The 18,338-nt window shown below is 43.4% G+C and overlaps 1 protein-coding gene across 1 annotated transcript in view; it reads left to right on the top strand.

Moving 5' to 3' along the window:
* The window catches only part of ATP11A (ATPase phospholipid transporting 11A), a gene marked incomplete at its 5' end in the record, with an annotated part of 136,343 nt that overhangs the window by 56,764 nt on the left and 61,241 nt on the right, over positions 1-18,338 (top strand). Inside the window, 3 exons of the mRNA XM_023752473.1 lie at positions 7,672-7,794; positions 16,342-16,431; positions 17,269-17,349. Coding sequence (XP_023608241.1) covers positions 7,672-7,794; positions 16,342-16,431; positions 17,269-17,349 — 294 coding nt within the window. The remainder of the gene's footprint in view (positions 1-7,671; positions 7,795-16,341; positions 16,432-17,268; positions 17,350-18,338) is intronic.

Raw genomic sequence — 18,338 nt, 5'->3', positions numbered from 1 at the left:
GAATCCTGCATTCTGGTAAAAGCCATCCTTCGCTGCGGTGAGAGATACAGGAAGGTAGGAGCAGCTTCAACGACGTCAGGTGAGGGCTGTATGGACTCAGAAATGTGAGGCGCAATGCTCGGAACCCCAGAATTTGCAGGGAAAGAGCCAACCAGCCACTTGAGTGAGAGGTACTTTATCATAAAATTCTCTTGTTTAAAGAGTACAATTCAATGGATTTTAGTACATTTACCAAGTTATAGGATCATCACCATAATTTAGTTATAAGACATTTGCATCACCCCCAGAAGAAACCCAGCACTCTTTAGCAGTCACTCCCCTACCCAGCCCCTGGCAACTGCAGATCTACCTTCTCTGTGTGTGGATTTGCCTGTTCTGGATGTTTCATGTCTTGAAGTCACACAGTACCTGGACCTTAGTGTCTGGCTTCTCTCCCGTGGCCAGGGTTTGACTTGCATTTATGTCCCTGATGACTGTTGATGTGGATTTTTGGAGAAATGTCTATTTAAATCTTCATTATTGTCTTTTTTATTATTGAGCTGTGAGAGTAACTTCTGTATCCTAGGTACAAATCCCTTATTAGAAATATGATTTTCTAGTATTTTTGTAGGGGACTGACTCCACCATGGAACCACCTGTGTGGTCCCCAAGGACCACTAGTTCTTGACCCCTAGTTCTCCTGCATCTTGGCAGAATGTCTTGTGATTCCCCCAGGAAGTTAAAAAGGGCTCGCTTGAACACAAGCACTGTGATAACCACAGCACTCAGTCTGAGAGGGAGGCTGCTACTAACTGAATACCGGGCAGGGAGCGTATCCACCGTAGATATGTTGGACAAAGGGATGATTCATGTAAAAGCACAGAACAGAGTTTAGATCCTTCCTTTTATCCACCTGGATTAAGCACTTCATTTCAGCCAAGTCCTCAGGGCCTCAGCTTTGCCTGTCCCTCAGAATTACTGTCTCTCCTCTCAGTACTTTATTATTAGTTGTGGGTAGGGTCACCTGGTGGCCTAGACTAGTATCACCGCTCATTTTTTAAATAGATGATTGAGCCTGGTTTAAGTCATTTTGCTAATTGACCATGCATGACATTTTCCTGATAATGAACCAGGCCTCCTTGGTGGTGGTTCTTGGTTTAGTATTACTCTCTGTCAAGTGGGAGGTTATATGAAAGTCTATTTAAAGAGAGGAAATCAGTCAAGTGGCTTGGAGGGTGAGCATTTCTGGGCCCTGGACTCCGAGGTTCCGGGAGCAGGAATGAATATTTAACGGAACACTTGAGCACACACGGGAGCCTTGCGCCATACATCTTTCGAGACTAAGTGTCACTTGAGCAGAGAGGGGCACGGATGTTTTAGAGAACATTCCCCCACAGGTAACGCTTCCCTGGGGCTTAGAATGTTTCCTCAGCCGCCAACACACACCCTACCTGTCAGAAAGACTGCTTTTCAGCAGCACTGGATCAACCCAATTGTCAAAAATATCTTCAGGAGAAAAGAGTTAAGGGAAGAAGCCGAGAAGGATATTCGGATAGCTATGTCAGCATGATTTATGGGGACATTTTCTCCATGCCCTGTCTTAGGGAATTGCAGCCATCCTCCCTGTTCTGGAAGGTAGCTGCTGTGGGTGTCCTGTGTGGTGCCCGAGGGCACACTGGGTAGGAGAGGGGAGATGCCCGCTGTGAGGCATGAACCATGCTTTTCCTCTCTTCACGTGGCCTTCCAGCCACCTCACCCTTGTGCATTACCTCAGCCAGCCTTTCTCCCCCAGCCCCAGATAAGTTCTTCCAGGAGGCTCTGTCCTGGCCCAGACCAAAGGCAGGATGGCAGGATGCAGTCCATGTCGCAGACCTTTTGCCTGTAAGCCTCACTGTGGTCCATTCGTCTGTCCTTTGTCTCTCTGTCTTTTGTGTGTATCATAGAAATGAAACCGGTCAGCATTATTTAACATCCTGTGCCCCAAACACCTTTGGCAAAAGTGTACGTTGCTAACGGACAGGTGAGCAGGTGGAACATGGATGGAGAGTTCACCTCAAAGCTCCTATCAGCCCAGTTGTGCCTCTGGTTAATGGGGCCAAAAGCTTTGGCAAGACAAAGGGTCTATGAGCTCAGCCATTCTGCAAAGTGAGATGGTCCAGCTTCCAAAGTCCCTGTGAACTCTGTCCTTCCATCTAGTTAAACCGAGAGTGTTAATAGGTCCCTATCACAGCCTCCTGTTTCCAGAGTTAGACAGAAAGCCATGATTTAGCTAATAACAAGTCCTCCTCTTTTTCCTTGAGGTAGTTTGTCATTTGCTCATGGGTTAATAGATAAGAAAAAGAACGAAAGCATAATGGTTAAGAGGTCTTTTGCGTGAGATTCTATCTGATCCTGTCCCCTGGTAATTTTTTTACTTCCTGAAAGATTTTAGGAAGAGCTTTATGCCTAAGTTCCTAGAATTTAACAGAAGACTGTAAAGGGGAAGCAGTTCAGACACTTCAGAACGCCTTCTCCCTCTAAGAAAGCACAGAGGAAAAGCTCTAGAATAACTGAACCAAAGGCCAGCTGATAATGAGAGGAATTACCTAATGATAGCTGTACAAGTGAGTTCTATGACGTTTGATGTAAACATTATCCCATTATGTCCCTAGCACGAAAAATAATTATCCCACATGCAGGCAAACTACATATGCCTTTCATTTAAGCAAAAATACTTACTCAGTGGGGGGAAAGGAGGATATATGTAATACTTTCAACAATAAAGATTTCATTAAAAAAAAAAACTTAATTAACTTTTTGAGGAACTGCCAAACTGTTTCCTAAAGTAGTAGCACCATTTTCTATTCCCACCAGCAATATATGAGGGTTCCAGTTTATCCACATCTTCCCCAACTTGTGTTATTGCCAAACTCGCTTATTTTTTATTCTAGCCATCCTGGTGGATAAGGAGTTGTGTCTCCTTGTCGTTTTGATATGTATTTCTTAACCCACAAATGATGTTGACCATCTATGTCAGTGATGGCGAACCTTTTGAGCTCGGCGTGTCAGCATTTTGAAAAACCCTAACTTAACTCTGGTGCCGTGTCACATACAGAAATTTTTTGATATTTGCAACCATAGTAAAACAAAGACTTATATTTTTGATATTTATTTTATATATTTAAATGCCATTTAACAAAGAAAAATCAAACAAAAAAATGAGTTCGCGTGTCACCTCTGACACGCGTGTCATAGGTTCGCCATCACTGATCTTTGTTTTCTGTTAAATAATAGCTTATCCAATTTTCATTTTAGTGACCTGAACTCACTGGACATTAGATCCTTCAGTAATTTTAACCATTTCATCAAGATCAGAAGTAGAGGAAGGAGGGTTTGTTGTGTTAACATAAGTTACTGACAGGTGTCACATCTACCTGTGTTCTGGATTTACTACAAGAATTCTATTGCACACTGAGTAGGATTTTAAGAAGTAATTAGTAACATGTAATTTGCCAAAATAAACTATACCATCTACCTACCTTTCTCAACAGATTGGTTGTAAGTATACCGCGGGTGTGAGCAAAATGTTCATATTTGTTTGCAGTGTTTTCCACACTATAGAACGAAAGTCGAAGTTTTCATTTCTAGCTCATCAGGACAAAGCTACTGAGCCCTCTGTTGTGTGTGTACATTTCTAGCTCATCAGGACAAAGCTACTGAGCATATATTAATTTGCTCCATTCCTTCAAGGTGACGGCTTTGTTAGCAAGCCTCATTTATTCATTAGGGGTTACGAGAGCAGAGCCCCACAGCACACGTGTGGGGTCCACTTTCCATCCCTGGTCTCACTCGCTGCTGGAATAGGCATCGTTATTTGTGGTTCTTCTCTCAAACTCACATCCTTCCTGGAACTTATTTATGAAACAAGGTACCCACCTGGCCACCACTCTCTCTGCCAGTTTCTCTGATGGTACATTTTTCCCCAGTAAGCCTTGTTGTTGGTTTTGGGTTTGTTTGTGTTGGGGGTTTTTTTTGTGTTTTGTTTGTTTGTTTGTTTTTTGGTGCTTTCTCCCTTGTTTCTGTATGTGACCATTTAATTTTATAAAAATAATAAGAAAAAAAGACTCCTTGGATTATTCTTATCTTCCCTCCTCTGACTGTGTTCATTCTGGTGGTTTGCAAACTCTCAGGTAGTAGTGGCCTCTCAGCTGTTGGTTTGGTGATTCCCAAAATTCAGTGGGAACCCCTTCACCACCACCCTCTGGGAACAGCTCAGGGTGTGTGGATGGATAATTTTGCATCTTAGAAGCAACTGAGTGCTCAGCCTCATCCTCACAGTTTAGATTTGTACATGTGATCGGAACTTGAGGCCAGCCTTCCAGGGGGCATGCCAGGTGTCTTCTTGATGCAGTCAGGGCACCTGGTGGTAGTGAGTCGTTAGGAAGCCTGCCAGCCAAGAAATACCACTCAGTGCTGGTTCCAGCCTTGCCTTGCTGACCAACGTCTCAGAGTTCTGAGAAGAGAAGTCACGTGGAGTTTGTTGGGCATTATCACACGTTCTATATAAGATGAATACCTAGAAAGAGAGGCCAGTGTCTCTGTTTTGCTGCCCTTGGGAGAATTTATTATAACCTACATCTTCATTCTTAGAACACCATGTGGCATAACTTTCTTTTTGTACCACAATTTAACAGTGAACAGTGTGACTGGTATTTGGTTCAACACTGGCTAAATTAAGAATTGCCTCATAGGGACTAAGTGTGTTTTCACTGCCAAGTGTGCCGAGAACCAGAATCTTAGAACTTAGAGCTGGTCTAGTCTAATCCCTTCAGTTACTGCTGAGTAAGTTCAGCACAGAAATGTTGAGTCACTTCTCCATTGTCACACAGCCCATCAGCAGCAGGACACGCGTGACCGGGAGGGGGTGATTGTAATGGTGGTGATGAAACCAGCCATTCTCCAGGAGTGCCCTCTTTGTTGTATTCTCTTCAGCTTTTGAACATTTAATTTTAGCCTTAGAATTGGACATTTGTGCAGAGAACAACATACAGAGCTCACCAGGGTCTTAATCTGAACCCAGAAATGTCCCCTGCCTGTCAGTGCCCTGTGTAAGATCACCGGTCACTTCATGACTTCAGAGCATGTAGTTCCTCTGTGTCCCGCCTTGGGCTCCACTGTGCTGACTGAGCAGTGAGCCACGTCAGGGGGAAGCGTAGCTTCACTGACCTTTCAGTCCACGAGTGTAAAACCTGTTCATAGAAGCAAGGAGCTTAAAGGAACTTCTGGGTTGTTCCATCCCCAGGGAACTGTATAAAGGCAGCGTTGTTGTACAGGGTTTAGCTTTCATTTAGCTAGTGTGTGGTCCATTCCCAAATGACTTCTGTTGTGCAGATCTAGGCCAGTCCTCCTGCATGTGGTGTTCAGTTCATTTTCCCATCTCGTCCCACAGGCAGGAATGGTGTTCTGACCTGTATTTGTTGAAACGGCACTGCACTGTTGAGTTATGTTTAAGGTGTTAAATAATTACATTAAAAATTAGACAGGGTTGAGAACATGCATTAGCCTTAATAAAATGCATTCTGACTTAGCCTCCCTGGAGACGGGGCGCTCTGTCCCCGGCCAGAGTGCCGGGAACACCAGCTCCAGGCCAGGCACCGCGGTGTGGCCCCGGGAAGATGTGGGCTTCCAGAGTCAGTGCGAGGGCTGGAAGCCAACTGCTATCTTTGAAGTTTAGAAGAAAGGTTTTCTATTTTTGTATTAAAATTTATATTTGTATGCCTTTCCTTTTCTGGTTCATTTGTTATATATTCTTTGTCAGTGTCACTTCCTGAATCCACAGGAATGAAAAGCACGTCTTTGGCCAGGCTCTGAGAAAGAAAGGGAAGTCAGAGACATTTTTTATTTTCTTAACTTTCCTAGCCAGAGATTGATTTATGAAGCTTTTAGGCAGGTTTTTAAAGTAAACATCCCTCATAGGTGGCCTCACCCAAAAATAGGGAGGCTGCAGGGAAGGGCCTGAGGAGGGAGGGCTCCCACTTGCTGGGTGTTCAGCGGCCCCTCGATCCTATGGAGCAGCAGGCTCCTCGGAGGGAGCCACTTGCCAAGCTCGTGCCTAGGAAGAAACCCTCTGCTCATGCCGAGTGAGGCAGGCGGCTCCTGGGCCGGTTCTGTTCAGGGATCTTGTGCCGTTTCCTGCTGAGCCTCTCTGAAACACGGGTGGAGTCACAGAGACGATTTCTCTTTATCATTTAGTCACATGGACTGTCCCACAAAGCTGGGCCCTCATGAAAGGAAATGTGGGTGGAATTTGCTAAGAGAATGCGTAAGCGTGCTGTTCCTGCGGATGCTCTGCTCCACAGGTGGGGGGAGCAGTAGGGAGGGGAAACATGAAAAGTCTTATTCCCAAGAAGTTGATAGATGAGCAAAGGAGATGATAGTATGAGCAAAAAAAGGCAGGGGCGGGGGTAATGCAAGACTTATAATAACCTCAAACAATAGAAATGCTGGGTTTCTTGTTACCCCTCTCTTTTTGGCTTTGTAAAGTGAGGGTCCCCTGAAGCCACAAAGGGTGGACCCAGAAATGGAGAGCAGCAGGAACCTGTGCCACGCTGGGAGGTTGGTTATGTGTTTTGTTGGCCTAGTTCATTCCCAACAATATGAGGAAAGTGCTGTCATGCCCTTATGGAGGAGGAAGTTCAAGCTCAGAAACTTGCCTGAGGCTCTTGAGAGTCTCAGCGACAACTGAGCCAGGCCTTTGACTCCGATGCCCATCACACCAACGTTCTCTGCAATTAAAAGGCGTCCCTCTCCTTCCCAGCACTGTACATCATACCCCAGGGAGGCTGATCTCTTCGGAGTTCCTTTAGCGGAATTGGGATGTGACGCCAGGACCCTGTGCTGGGGTGCTAGTCTGAAGGAGGACTGGGAGGCACATGCTTTGGCTGCTAGTCTGAGGGGGAAGGGGCCTAGGACCGTGGTCTGGGGTGCTAGTCTGAGGAAGGGCCAGGACCCCGTACCGGATGTCTATAAGAGGCTGCATTTTAGCCTCGAATCCGTCACTATAGTGTTGTTATTAGGCACTTACTAGTAAGTGTTCATGATAGCTTATGGTCTAGTTGGGTGTTTTTAAAGGATCCTTCTATTCAGAAGATATTTACTTAATCCTCATGCACACAGCACTCTGAGTAATACAAAGATGAGTCAGACCCCAGTCTTCTCTCTTTCCAGGAAAGCCTTATTGATAGAGACATCTGAAATGGTTGAATAATTCTTCTGTTCTGTCTTCAAGATTTTACTCTTTTTCATTAAAGACCTTTCCCAAAATTTCTGTCCATCATTGTCTTTTCTCTTTTGGAAGCCTTAAGATTTTGCTGTTGTGTTCTGTTTTTTACACGAACCCACCCCATGTCACTTCCACCGTAAATCAGCTTTTTCAAGGCTGCCCCTCAGCTCCCACTGGGAGTGCAGAGTGCCCACTCAGACCGTTTCCTCGAAGAATGGGGCAGGGATCGGAAGCACTTAGCCCATAAGCGTTGAGTAAGATTGAGGTGGGGGAGGCGATCTCTGGCAATGGCAGGTGGGGCTCAGCCTTCCCCATGGCCCTGCAGGAGGCTGTAAGTTCATAGGGACAAGTGCTAAGGCCAACACTCCAGGGAAGAACTTTCTCACCCACCGTCTGAGGTACTTGTGCTAACGCCACTCCGTTTTCCACAGTGTGCTGGAGAAGAGAATTGGGTCGACAATCGGACTGTTTACGTGGGACACAAGGAGCCCCCCCCAGGTGCTGAGGCCTACATTCCGCAGAGGTACCCAGATAACAGAATAGTCTCCGCCAAGGTAACCTCCTTGTCTTTGTGTTTATTAACTTCCTTTGGGGAGCATTGGGATTTTCTGACAGCGGTTAGCAATCCCCTCCGAGAACTGCCGTTACAGCTGCCATCCACTCCCGACCGAGGGCTGTGATTGCAGCTTACACGGGGCTTGTGAACTCGTTATCCCTCTGCTTGTCTCCAAAACACTGTTCAGACTTGCCAAGATGTAACAGCACATTTTCTCCATTTCTCTTGATTATATCATGATATAGTATCACACTGGAAGTCTAGGACATTCAGTTCCTACTACTGCCACTTATTTATTTGCTGTCTGGCCATGTGCCCTCACGAACCACCCCAGGCTGGAGTTTCCTCATCTGCGAATAGAGACGACGAGACGATGTTAGATGTCTCCCGTGAAAGGGTGTGTGTGCGACCACCTTGTAAACAAAAACACCGAATCCATGTCAGAGTCTGTCAACTACGTGCAATAAATACAGAGAAGAAGAAAAGTGGTTAGAATGTCATCATTTGAACATAGTGCCCTGTTTTTGTTGACTGGGGTGGGACTGCAGAGGCGTATTTTACACATGGAGAGAGTAACCTGGTGAATGGGTCTTGAGAATAGGGTGGAGAATTTTGTAGTTGGCTTTTGACAAAAAGGTAAATGATGGCTTTCAGGATTATGGAGAACTTTCCTTTTCAGTGCCTACACACACGTGTTGATGAAGGCATATACACATTCCTGGGTGCCTACACACACGTGTCCATGAAGGCATACACACATTCCTGGGTGCCTATACACGAGTGTCCATGAAGGCATATACACGTTCTGGGTTCACTAGCTGTATAGATCTGGGATAGACTGACTGGATTCACACGTGAGTGGCCAGTTGCGTAAATCTGTGTGGTCCACCTACTTCATTCTTCGATGAGCTATCAAAGAGTGTTTGTTAATACTTGCAAACAGAAAAACATTATTTTTCAAGGCAGTTTTTTAATGGAATTATTTTACTTTAAAATTGCAATACATAATACTACTACTACTACTAATATTAACAACAACAATAGCAGCTTCAATTTCCAAAAACACAATGTGGATAATTGCTCATAAACAAAATCTCAACCAAATAAATGGAGTATGCAGTTACCCAAATATGATCTTTGAAAGGAGAAATAAAATGAAGGGGAACTCCACATCCAAAAATGCGTCTGTCCAGCAGTGACATTTATAAATTTAACACAGTCTTAAGTAGAGATCACTAAAGATGATTTCTATGCACATATGTACCCTTGTCAACCCACTAGTGTGGCCGAAAAAGAAAAAATCTCAAAAACATTTCTTTTTCAAAAAGGTTTTTAAATTTTTCCATTGCAATTGACATACAATAATATCTTAGTTTTAGTTGCACAACATAGTGATTAGACATTTACATAATTTAAGGGGTACCCCATCTGACACCATGCATAGTTATTACAATATTATTGACTATATTCCCTATGCTGTACTTTACATCCCTGTGACTATATTTTATTTATTTATTTTAAAAATATTTTTATTGACTTCAAAGAGGAAGGGAGAAGGAGAGAGAGAAAGATAGAACATCACTGGTGAGAGAGAATCATTGATTGGCTGCCTCCTGCACACCCCCTACCGGAGATGGAGCCCGCAACACGGACATGTGCCCTTGACCGGAATCAAACCTGGGACGCTTCAGTCTGCAGGCCGATGCTCTACCCATTGAGCCAAACCAGCAAGGGCCCCTGTGACTATTTTTACAATTGGCAATTTGTACTTCTTAATCCCTTAAGCACCCCCCAACTCCCTCACATCTAGCAACTATCAATTTATTCTAATTTCTTAAAAATCTACTCCTTTGCAGCACAAATGCACCAGGAAACAGGGCAGTGCACTGAAAAATATTAAAATGTTGTGCCATGTGTGAACTGTCAGGACAGGAGTTGGGGTACAGGTGATGGGGTGACCTGCCCATGCTTCGCAGTGTCTAGTCTGGGTAGGATGTTTGTGAAAGCACTTCAGCCGCTGATAAAATCCCTGTGCAGCTGCCTTCTCCCTCCGGACAAAGCTTAGCCTCCAACCTTTCAGCCCCAGGTCCTACAGGAGACGTGGAAAGTTCTGTACAAGGCTTTGTGGAGGAACTTTCTGGAACACAAAGCACCTTGTTGACTGCAGGCATCAGAGAGTTGGGGGTTGAAAGCCCCTGTCAGTGTTTTGGGGAAGAAAACTGAAAGCAGTGATTTCTAAATCCCATCCCCTTTGTTATCTGATTCAAGTTTCAGAACCAATTTATTATTTTCCTATTTTTCTTTCAAATATTCCCGCAGCCGATAGCCAACAATAATTTTGCGATGTCTTGTCTTACCTCCTCACTCTGCAGCTCACCACCCTTTCCTTTGCTGACGTATCTTTTCTCTCCCTGCGTGGCACCTGCCTGGCCCCAGCTGCCCTACATGCATGGGAGCCCCTAAAGCCTCCTGGGTTGCTGACAAAGGAAACCCTGTGCTGGACATTGGGTTTGATAAGGACTTGCAGGTTCCTGGGGGCCTTTTTGAAACTGTTTTTTGCTCAGAAAACTCCTTCATACCAGGAAACTCTAGAGTAGGAACTGACAGAATTAAGTCAACATCCTTTCAGGAGGTGGGTCGGGCTGAGTCCCCACAGAAGAGGGGTTGAGTGTTGGGTAAAGTACTCATCCAGTTTCACCTCAGCTCAGAGTGGACGGGGGACTGTGCCTCCCCAGTTCATGTGTGTGCAGAGAATGATCTGCATTCCTCAAAAAGCAGGATCAATGCCTTTATATCAGTGGATGAAGGTGTATCAATTCAAGGGAAAGTTATGTGCAACATCACATGACCTTTATTGCTAATCAAATTCGGCGCGGAAGAGGACCTCAGAAAGACGGGACTTAGGCTCTAAGCCGGTAGCTGGGTGGACAGTGGCATTGATTTGGATCCACTGGGGTAGAAATCCAGAGCACGAGATGGTTTTCGTTTAAGAACAGCGTAGGATATATGAAAACTACATTTACTTTGCAAAATATAAGTTTACAAGCAGGTTTGGAAAATATGTTTGTGGTAATGTATCTATGTTTTCTTGGGAAGAAAACTTTTATTGCTACCTAAAGGAAAAGACTGCTGGCTAAGACTTCTTCAGGACACAAAAGCGTGTGCTCAGGAAGTCTCATTTATCATGGGCATATTTATACTAGGGGATGAAAAGGCCAATCTAATTATGTTAAACTTCTGGCCTGTGGTATAGAAGCACGGTCATTGGTAATCAGTGATTGATTTGACTTCCATTTCCTTTTGGGGGGAGGCACACCAGACAAGTGTCTGATAGAAGAAGGAAAACTAAGAAATTGCTCCTCAGCATGACCCCCTTCCTTCCTTTCTGACCACACGCAGAGCTCCCCGCCCAGGGCCTGCCTGAGCTCGCCGGGCGGCTGGTCCTAGACTCAAGAGAATGGTGGAGCACTGCTTTATCAATTTCACAAAACTGTACTTTTGGGCACAAAATTCATGTGGTTTCCAGCTCTGCCCTAAGATGCTGCATAATTAAATAATAGGCTCAGGCTGTACTATCACTCCATACCTTCAACACAGCTAAATAACTCTTGATTATTGGCAAGGGAAAAGTACCTCTGCCAATTAGATATGGGCAGTGTTCTTAATGACTTCCAAGTTTACCATGTCAGGTAAGATCTAAAACAACCCCGTGAGGCAACTCTTACTTATTAAATCCAGCCTATTCCTGAAGCACCAAGCCTTAGAACAAAGCGGATGAGCCAGTCCTTAAGTCACGCACCTGACCCTGAGCCCAGCACTCCCTCTGCAGGGCCAGCACTACCTCGCTTACTGGCCTATCATGATGCTCACTCATTTTCTAACTCAGTAATCCAGAATTGGGGCATAATTTTCTACATTCCCGTCTCCCAGTCATAAATGAAAGAGAAACTTTAAGTCCATGTGAGTTGATTGCCTCCCATAGAAGACCAGTGACTGGCCTCCAGTGTGTTTTTAGAACTATCCCTTGCACACCTGTGGTGCTGGATCCACTTTCAGGTACAGAATAGCTGAGACTTAGGGGCAGCTTCCAGGTGCTCTCATTTTACTCTCTGGCAGCTGGCAAAGAAGAACAGCGCCCAGGGCTTCTTTCTTAGAGTTTTTCTTTCACCACATGACTAAAGGTAGACCAAGTGAGACTGTCCTCTTCTTTGTCATGAGCCATACTCTCAGTAAGCAAGCCAGAACCAGAGGTACTTATGCGTAGAGCAGAAGAGATTGGACAGTAAGAGATCGACCAAAGGACTTGTATGCAAGCATATAAGCATAACCAATGGACACAGACAGTAGGGAGGTTAGGGCATGTGCTGGGGAGAGGTCAATGGGAGAAAAAGGAGACACATGTAATACTTTTAACAACAATGAATTAAAAAAGAGAGAGAGAGAGAGAATGGACAAAACCGAGCTCAGATGCTCATGAGGCATTTTCATCTCCGGGCTAATGACACACAGAACAAATGCAAAGACTCTGGGAATGTAGTTTTTTGTGATGTGAAATAAATGCCAGGAATAGTAATTGTCTTGTATAATTTAACATTTCCCAAAATGTCTTATTAAAGTAAAGAGAGGATCTCTGGTAGACTCAGACTCCTCAGTTTTCTTATAGCAAGAAAAGGCCCATTTTATTCAATGCCTACGGCTCAATGCAGGGTTTCTGCTTATTAAGTACTATTGTACTGATTGTATACAACAGGAGGGAGGACTTGGTAGCTGAATATAGGTCAGTGTTTTATTATTCTTTGTAGTACACAAAGCATTACATTCTATTGTGGCCCATATATCTAAGCAAATATTTAGATGATTACCATTTAACAAAGATGAAAATTGTATAATTGGCCCACTAATATCACTTTTCCAGCTCTTATATATGTAATTATATGTTCATTTTATTTTATTTTATCCATATGTTGCTGTTAGTGCAATCATGAATGTTTAAATTATCTCAATTGGTTTTCAATTTTCTTATACATCATCAGAAAATAATAATCTTCTTTTGACCATATTAACATATAATCAAAGTAGTAACTTATTAGAGTAACTTATTCTATGAAATGCAGAAATCACAAAACTTAATATCAAAGCTATAGTATGGGCCTTCTGTGCCCGATTAGAATAAAGAAACCATTTAACTGATTTGATTTTATTATTTTTTAAATATATTTTTTTATTGATTTCAGAGAGGAATGGAGAGGGAGAGAGAGATAGAAACATCAATGATGAGAGAGAGAGAGAGTCGTTGATTGGCTGCCTCCTGCACATCCTCCACTGGGGATGTGACCTGAAACCCAGGCATGTGCCCCGACCCCAGGCATGTGCCCCGACCGGGAATCAAGTCATGACCTCCTGGTTCATAGGTCAACGCTCAACCACTAAGTCATGCCGGCTGGGCCTTTTAACTGATTTTAAATTCCAAATTTGTGCAGACCAGAAGTTAAAATTTGTGCAGACCAGAAGTTAAAATTAAAAACACAACATCATTTACATTAGCACCAAAAGGAAAAGTAATACATTCTTAAGTATAAATCCTACAAAATATGTACAAGATCTATATGAGGAAAGCTATAAAACGTCGATGCAAGAAATCAAAGAAGATTTAAATAAATGGAAAGATACTCCATGTTCATGAATAGGAAGACTTAATGTTGTTAAGATAATGAATTCTTTCCAACTTAATCTATATATCCAACACAGTACTTACCACAATCCCATCAAGTTATTTTGTAAATAAAAACAAATTGATTCTAAAGTTTATATATGAAAGACTGAAAATAGCTGACACAATATTGAAGGAGAAGAACATAGTTGAAAGACTTATACTACCCAACTTCATACTTTCTATAAAGTTACAGTAATAAAGACAGTGTGGTATTGGTGAAAGAATAGACAAATAGATCAGTGGAACAGAATAGAGAGCCCAGACATGGATCCACATAAATATAGTCAGCTGATTTTTTACAAAGGAGCAAAACCAATTCAATGGAGAAAGAAAAGTCTTTTACACAAATGGTGCTGGAACAAATGGACTTCCATGTACAAAAAAAGAAAGAAAAAAAACCTAGATACTGATCCTCCATTTTCACAAAATTTACTCTAAATAGATTGACGATAGCCTAAATGTTAAAACACACAACTATAAAGAAAATCTAGGTGACCTTGAGTTTGGCAATGAGTTTTTTGATACAAAACCAATAACATTAACCTTGAAAGGTAAAATTGATAAGATGGACTTAATTAAAATTAAAGTTTTTCCTGGTAAGAGAATTAAAAGACAAGTCACTAAGAGAAGATATTTCCACTCATATCCCATAAAAGACTGGTATGAAATTATACATGAAAGATAAGGGAAGGGAGAGGGTGTGTTGGGTTTGGGACCTAGAAAATTAATTTTTTCCCCTAAACCTCTAGAGACTCTCTTGGAGTAACTTATTGGGGCCAGTCTGAGAAGGGAACTGAAAATATGCCCAATGGGAGAGGGGAACCACTCCTTTGTTTTCTCACTCATTAATGAACTTCATTATGAACTTGTGAATATAAATTAGAATAGAAAATGGAAATTCTCTGTATATTCTCTAAGCAGTCAGAAACTGAAGACAAAGAAGCTTTTTCTTTAAACTGTAGATATAGAAATAGGTGAAATAGATATAAAAACCAAATTCAGAATATGTTGGATAGTTTAGGGCCATTCAGTTTTCAGGAACTTGTGTTTGAGATTCTGACACTAAAGGAGCTCTTGGCAGGAGGGCTTGGCCCCTGATGTCTGGGTCTGCGATGCCACACCCAGAGCTGGGCTCTGCCCAGCCGGAGCCGACGTAGGTTCTATTCATTATACAGACAGAGGGCAAGGGTCACCGTGCAGATTGGGCAGAGCCCTTTCTCACTCGCTAGACTATCCTCATTAAAGGCAAAAACTTGACAAATGGAATTTTAAAAACCATTTCCATGCTCCATGTTACTGTCGATTAAGGACATCTGGGACATTGAAACTCTCCTCCCGAAGCAAAATTGCAAGGTTTGGAGAGGAAGTGGCACCCAGAACCTTCTCCCTGCTTGCTTCTCCCTTCCCCCGGAATCAAGAGGAAGGGCTGTCCTGTGTGGTGCTGACACCGACAACCCCCTGGGTCGGAACCGTCTCCAAACTGGGTCAGAACCACTTAATAACGTTGGCTTCCTCTGTTGTAGCTTTCTGTTACCATCTAGTCACACTGCCACACACAGAAAAAGCTTATGAAGAAATTACCATCAAGGAAAAATGCTAAACATGTACGTTTTGAGTTAACAATCATAGGTTTATATTTTACGGAAGACATCCTATCTAATAATAGACAAACATGGTAATTGACCATACCTTCGCTACGCCTCCCATTGGCTAAGCAGCGTGATATGCAAATTAACCGCCAACAAAGATGGCAGCTAATTTGCATACTGCAGGCAGGGTGGGACAGCATGAGCCACCATCCGGGCCCCTGTGTGCCGCCTAAACCCCGCTGCCAGCTGGGACCCCTGTGTGCGGCCCTGGGCGGCGGGACCCTGTGGCCGTGATCGTGATCGTAAACCGGGGCCGCAGGCAAGGCGGCACCCCAGGACCCAGGAGCCGCCTTGCCTGCGGCCCGTGATCGTGATCGTGATCGGAAAGCCGGGTGCAGGTAAGGCGGCCCCCTGGAACCCAGGAGCCCGTCGGCGAGGTCTGCGGGCGAAGCAGCGATCAAGCTATGAGGGGGAGGGTGGGGGGTGGAAGGAGCTACAGGAGCAGCTCTGGCCAGAGATTGAAGACTCCCGCCGGAGCGAGGAGCAAAGACTGAAGGCTCCAGCCGCAGCAAAGACTGTGTCCAGAGCGAAGATGGAAGGCAGTGGCCAGAGTGAAGGTCTGGGTCCCGGGTGCTAGAGGAAAACTGGTGCTGGCAGCCAGGGGAAAGAAGGCCTATTGCATGAATCTTCGTGCAACGGGCCTCTAGTTTTAATAATAAAACTATTGTTAAGGTACTTTGCATTACCTTGAATAATGTTAGAGGGAACTCCTACATCCTGCCTTTGGAGAACACATTCTGTGCCAGCAGTTTGTTTTTGTGGTCAGCAAAATTGAAAAAAAAAGTCTGCAAACACACTAAATTTTGAATTATGGGTTTTGTATCTAAAACTAACCATTTTGGCCTGGCTGGCGTAGCTCAGTGGTTGAGCATTGACCTATGAACCAGGAGGTCACAGTTCAATTCCCAGTCCAGGGCACATGGACTGGGCTTGATCCCCAGTTGGGGATGTGCATGCAGGAGGCAGCTGATCAATGACTCTCTCTCTCATCATTGATGTTTCTATCTCCCTCTCTCCCTCTCCCTCCCTCTCTGAAATCAATAGAAAGATATTACAAAAATAAAAAGGTAAACTAACCATTTTGTACATTGAGATCCAGTGCTACTTATCATGTAGTAGAGTAAATAACACAAAAAAGTAAAAGGTGATCAAAATGACACCTTTTTGTTTTTCTTTTCTACAGTACACGTTTTGGAACTTCATACCCAAGAACTTGTTTGAACAATTCAGAAGAATCGCCAACTTTTATTTTCTTATCATATTTCTGGTCCAGGTAAGGCCAGTGACCGTTTCTCTATCACCTCAAATCCAAATGAGTGATCTTTTATTCTAAGGTAATTAACTGTGGTTTGTTAATAAGAAGGAGCAAGAACTTGGTGCCACTTATCTGCAGTTTCTTCCTTTATTTTCTTCAGGGACAAGTGTATTGGTTCAGGGACCTAGGCGCTAAAACATACATGGGCATTCTGCATTGGAGTTGGTTCTGGCCACCGTCCAGCACTGGAGGGGAGATCAGGTGCTTCCTAATCTTTAGGAGAAATTCACCAGCCCAGCTAAGCATTGTGACCTTACCCTCTTCTAAGTATACATAGATTCTCCAAAGCATTAAAGAGAGAGGTGGGGGGTGGGGGGAAGCGGGGAGAAAGGAGTGTGAAAATCACAATGAGCTATGAATCGGTCAGATGTGTTTTAAGAACAACAATCCAGTTTTTCTCAATTACTAGTATGCAAAATACAATTGAAGGACTTTTAAAATTTCCCCCACATCAAGTTATCCATATAACATAATTAAAGTGTGGCGCCAGAAGCAGAATAGTAAATTAACATAAAACGTACACTGGTATCAGACTGTGTCTTTGCCACCGCTAACATGGTTTTCCTAAGCATTTCCCTTAGTTAAAAAGAATTGCCCTCAGTTTTATAGTAAAATAGGATGATTTGCTTCTTATCTAACTTAGCTCTAGTGGTGGGAGGAAGTTGGGTAACCGTAAAGCAATTTAAAATAAGTAAAAGTAAATGTCAGGTGGCCGTGTGAGAGAGCCAGCCAGTCTGTTTAAAGTCACCGATGCGTGTTTCTGACAAGGGCTCTACAATTCTCTTTTACTTGCAGTTGATTATTGATACACCCACAAGTCCAGTAACGAGTGGACTGCCACTGTTCTTTGTCATCACTGTCACAGCTATCAAACAGGTAAGACTTCACAGGCAGAGGGAGAAGGTCGTTATCTTTGTTGTGTGATGTCGCCTCTTATCCAAAGTAATATGGTTTAATTTAGCCAGTTCATAGAAAAGCTTAACTACGTTTTAAAAATGTGTTTTTTATAACTGTTTCAGATTGATGTTTGTGTAGGAGAGAGATTCTATAACTTAATTGCTAATTTGGTGCCCTGTGAGTTTTAGGAAGAAACTATAGTTTCACACTGAATCAGCCAGGGATGGTGTCTGATTTTAGATGATTGCTTAACCTGGCTGTTTTCTTGATGGTCTTAACTGCAAGGATCTACTCCCTACAGAAAGTCTGGGGCTTTATACTCGAGCATGCTAACTCCCGACTCACTCAGTGTGGATCGAATTGTTCTTTCTGGTCCTGATGAATAAAGCCAGTGACTAACAGTAAAAAGAATGCATCTCAGTTATTTCCATTATCCATTTAGCCAGTGGCAACCATCATCACTATCTAGTTCCAGAGAATTTCCACCAGATGACAGCTCATGGGTACAGATGTGTAGCCACATCTGGAGATGTAGACAGCTCTTTGGGTGCCTGGTTTCCCTTTCATGTGCTGGGAAATAGTACAGAGAAGAAGTAATTCATCATCCTTAAACGCACTTTCCACATTCAGTGAAACCCAACTCAGAAGGCATGTTAATCCAGAAAACACCAAACTCTTGTTTGCAAAGTGTGTGTTTTCTTCTACTGGGGAAAGAATTTGAAATTGTGCCTATTTAAGAACAAAAGAATTTAGCAGAGTTGTTAGTTAGGAGAATTAGGTCAGGCTGCTTTGTCAATGCTTGAGCTGGTGTCTGAGCTGACATAGGAATAGCTGGTATTAGTAGCTTCCAACGTTTGTTCCAATCAATAAAATGCATATGTGCGTGAGTATGCTGACATATCCTCTTCAAGGTAGAATATTTAAGTTCAGACGTTGGAAATATAATTGGTGCCAAGTTTCTTGAGGAC

Source organism: Myotis lucifugus, unplaced genomic scaffold, assembly GCF_000147115.1.
Source record: "Myotis lucifugus unplaced genomic scaffold, Myoluc2.0 scaffold_33, whole genome shotgun sequence".
NCBI lineage: Eukaryota > Metazoa > Chordata > Mammalia > Chiroptera > Vespertilionidae > Myotis > Myotis lucifugus.
Note: the sequence above shows the minus strand (reverse complement) of the source record. Positions and strands in the feature narration are given on the sequence as shown.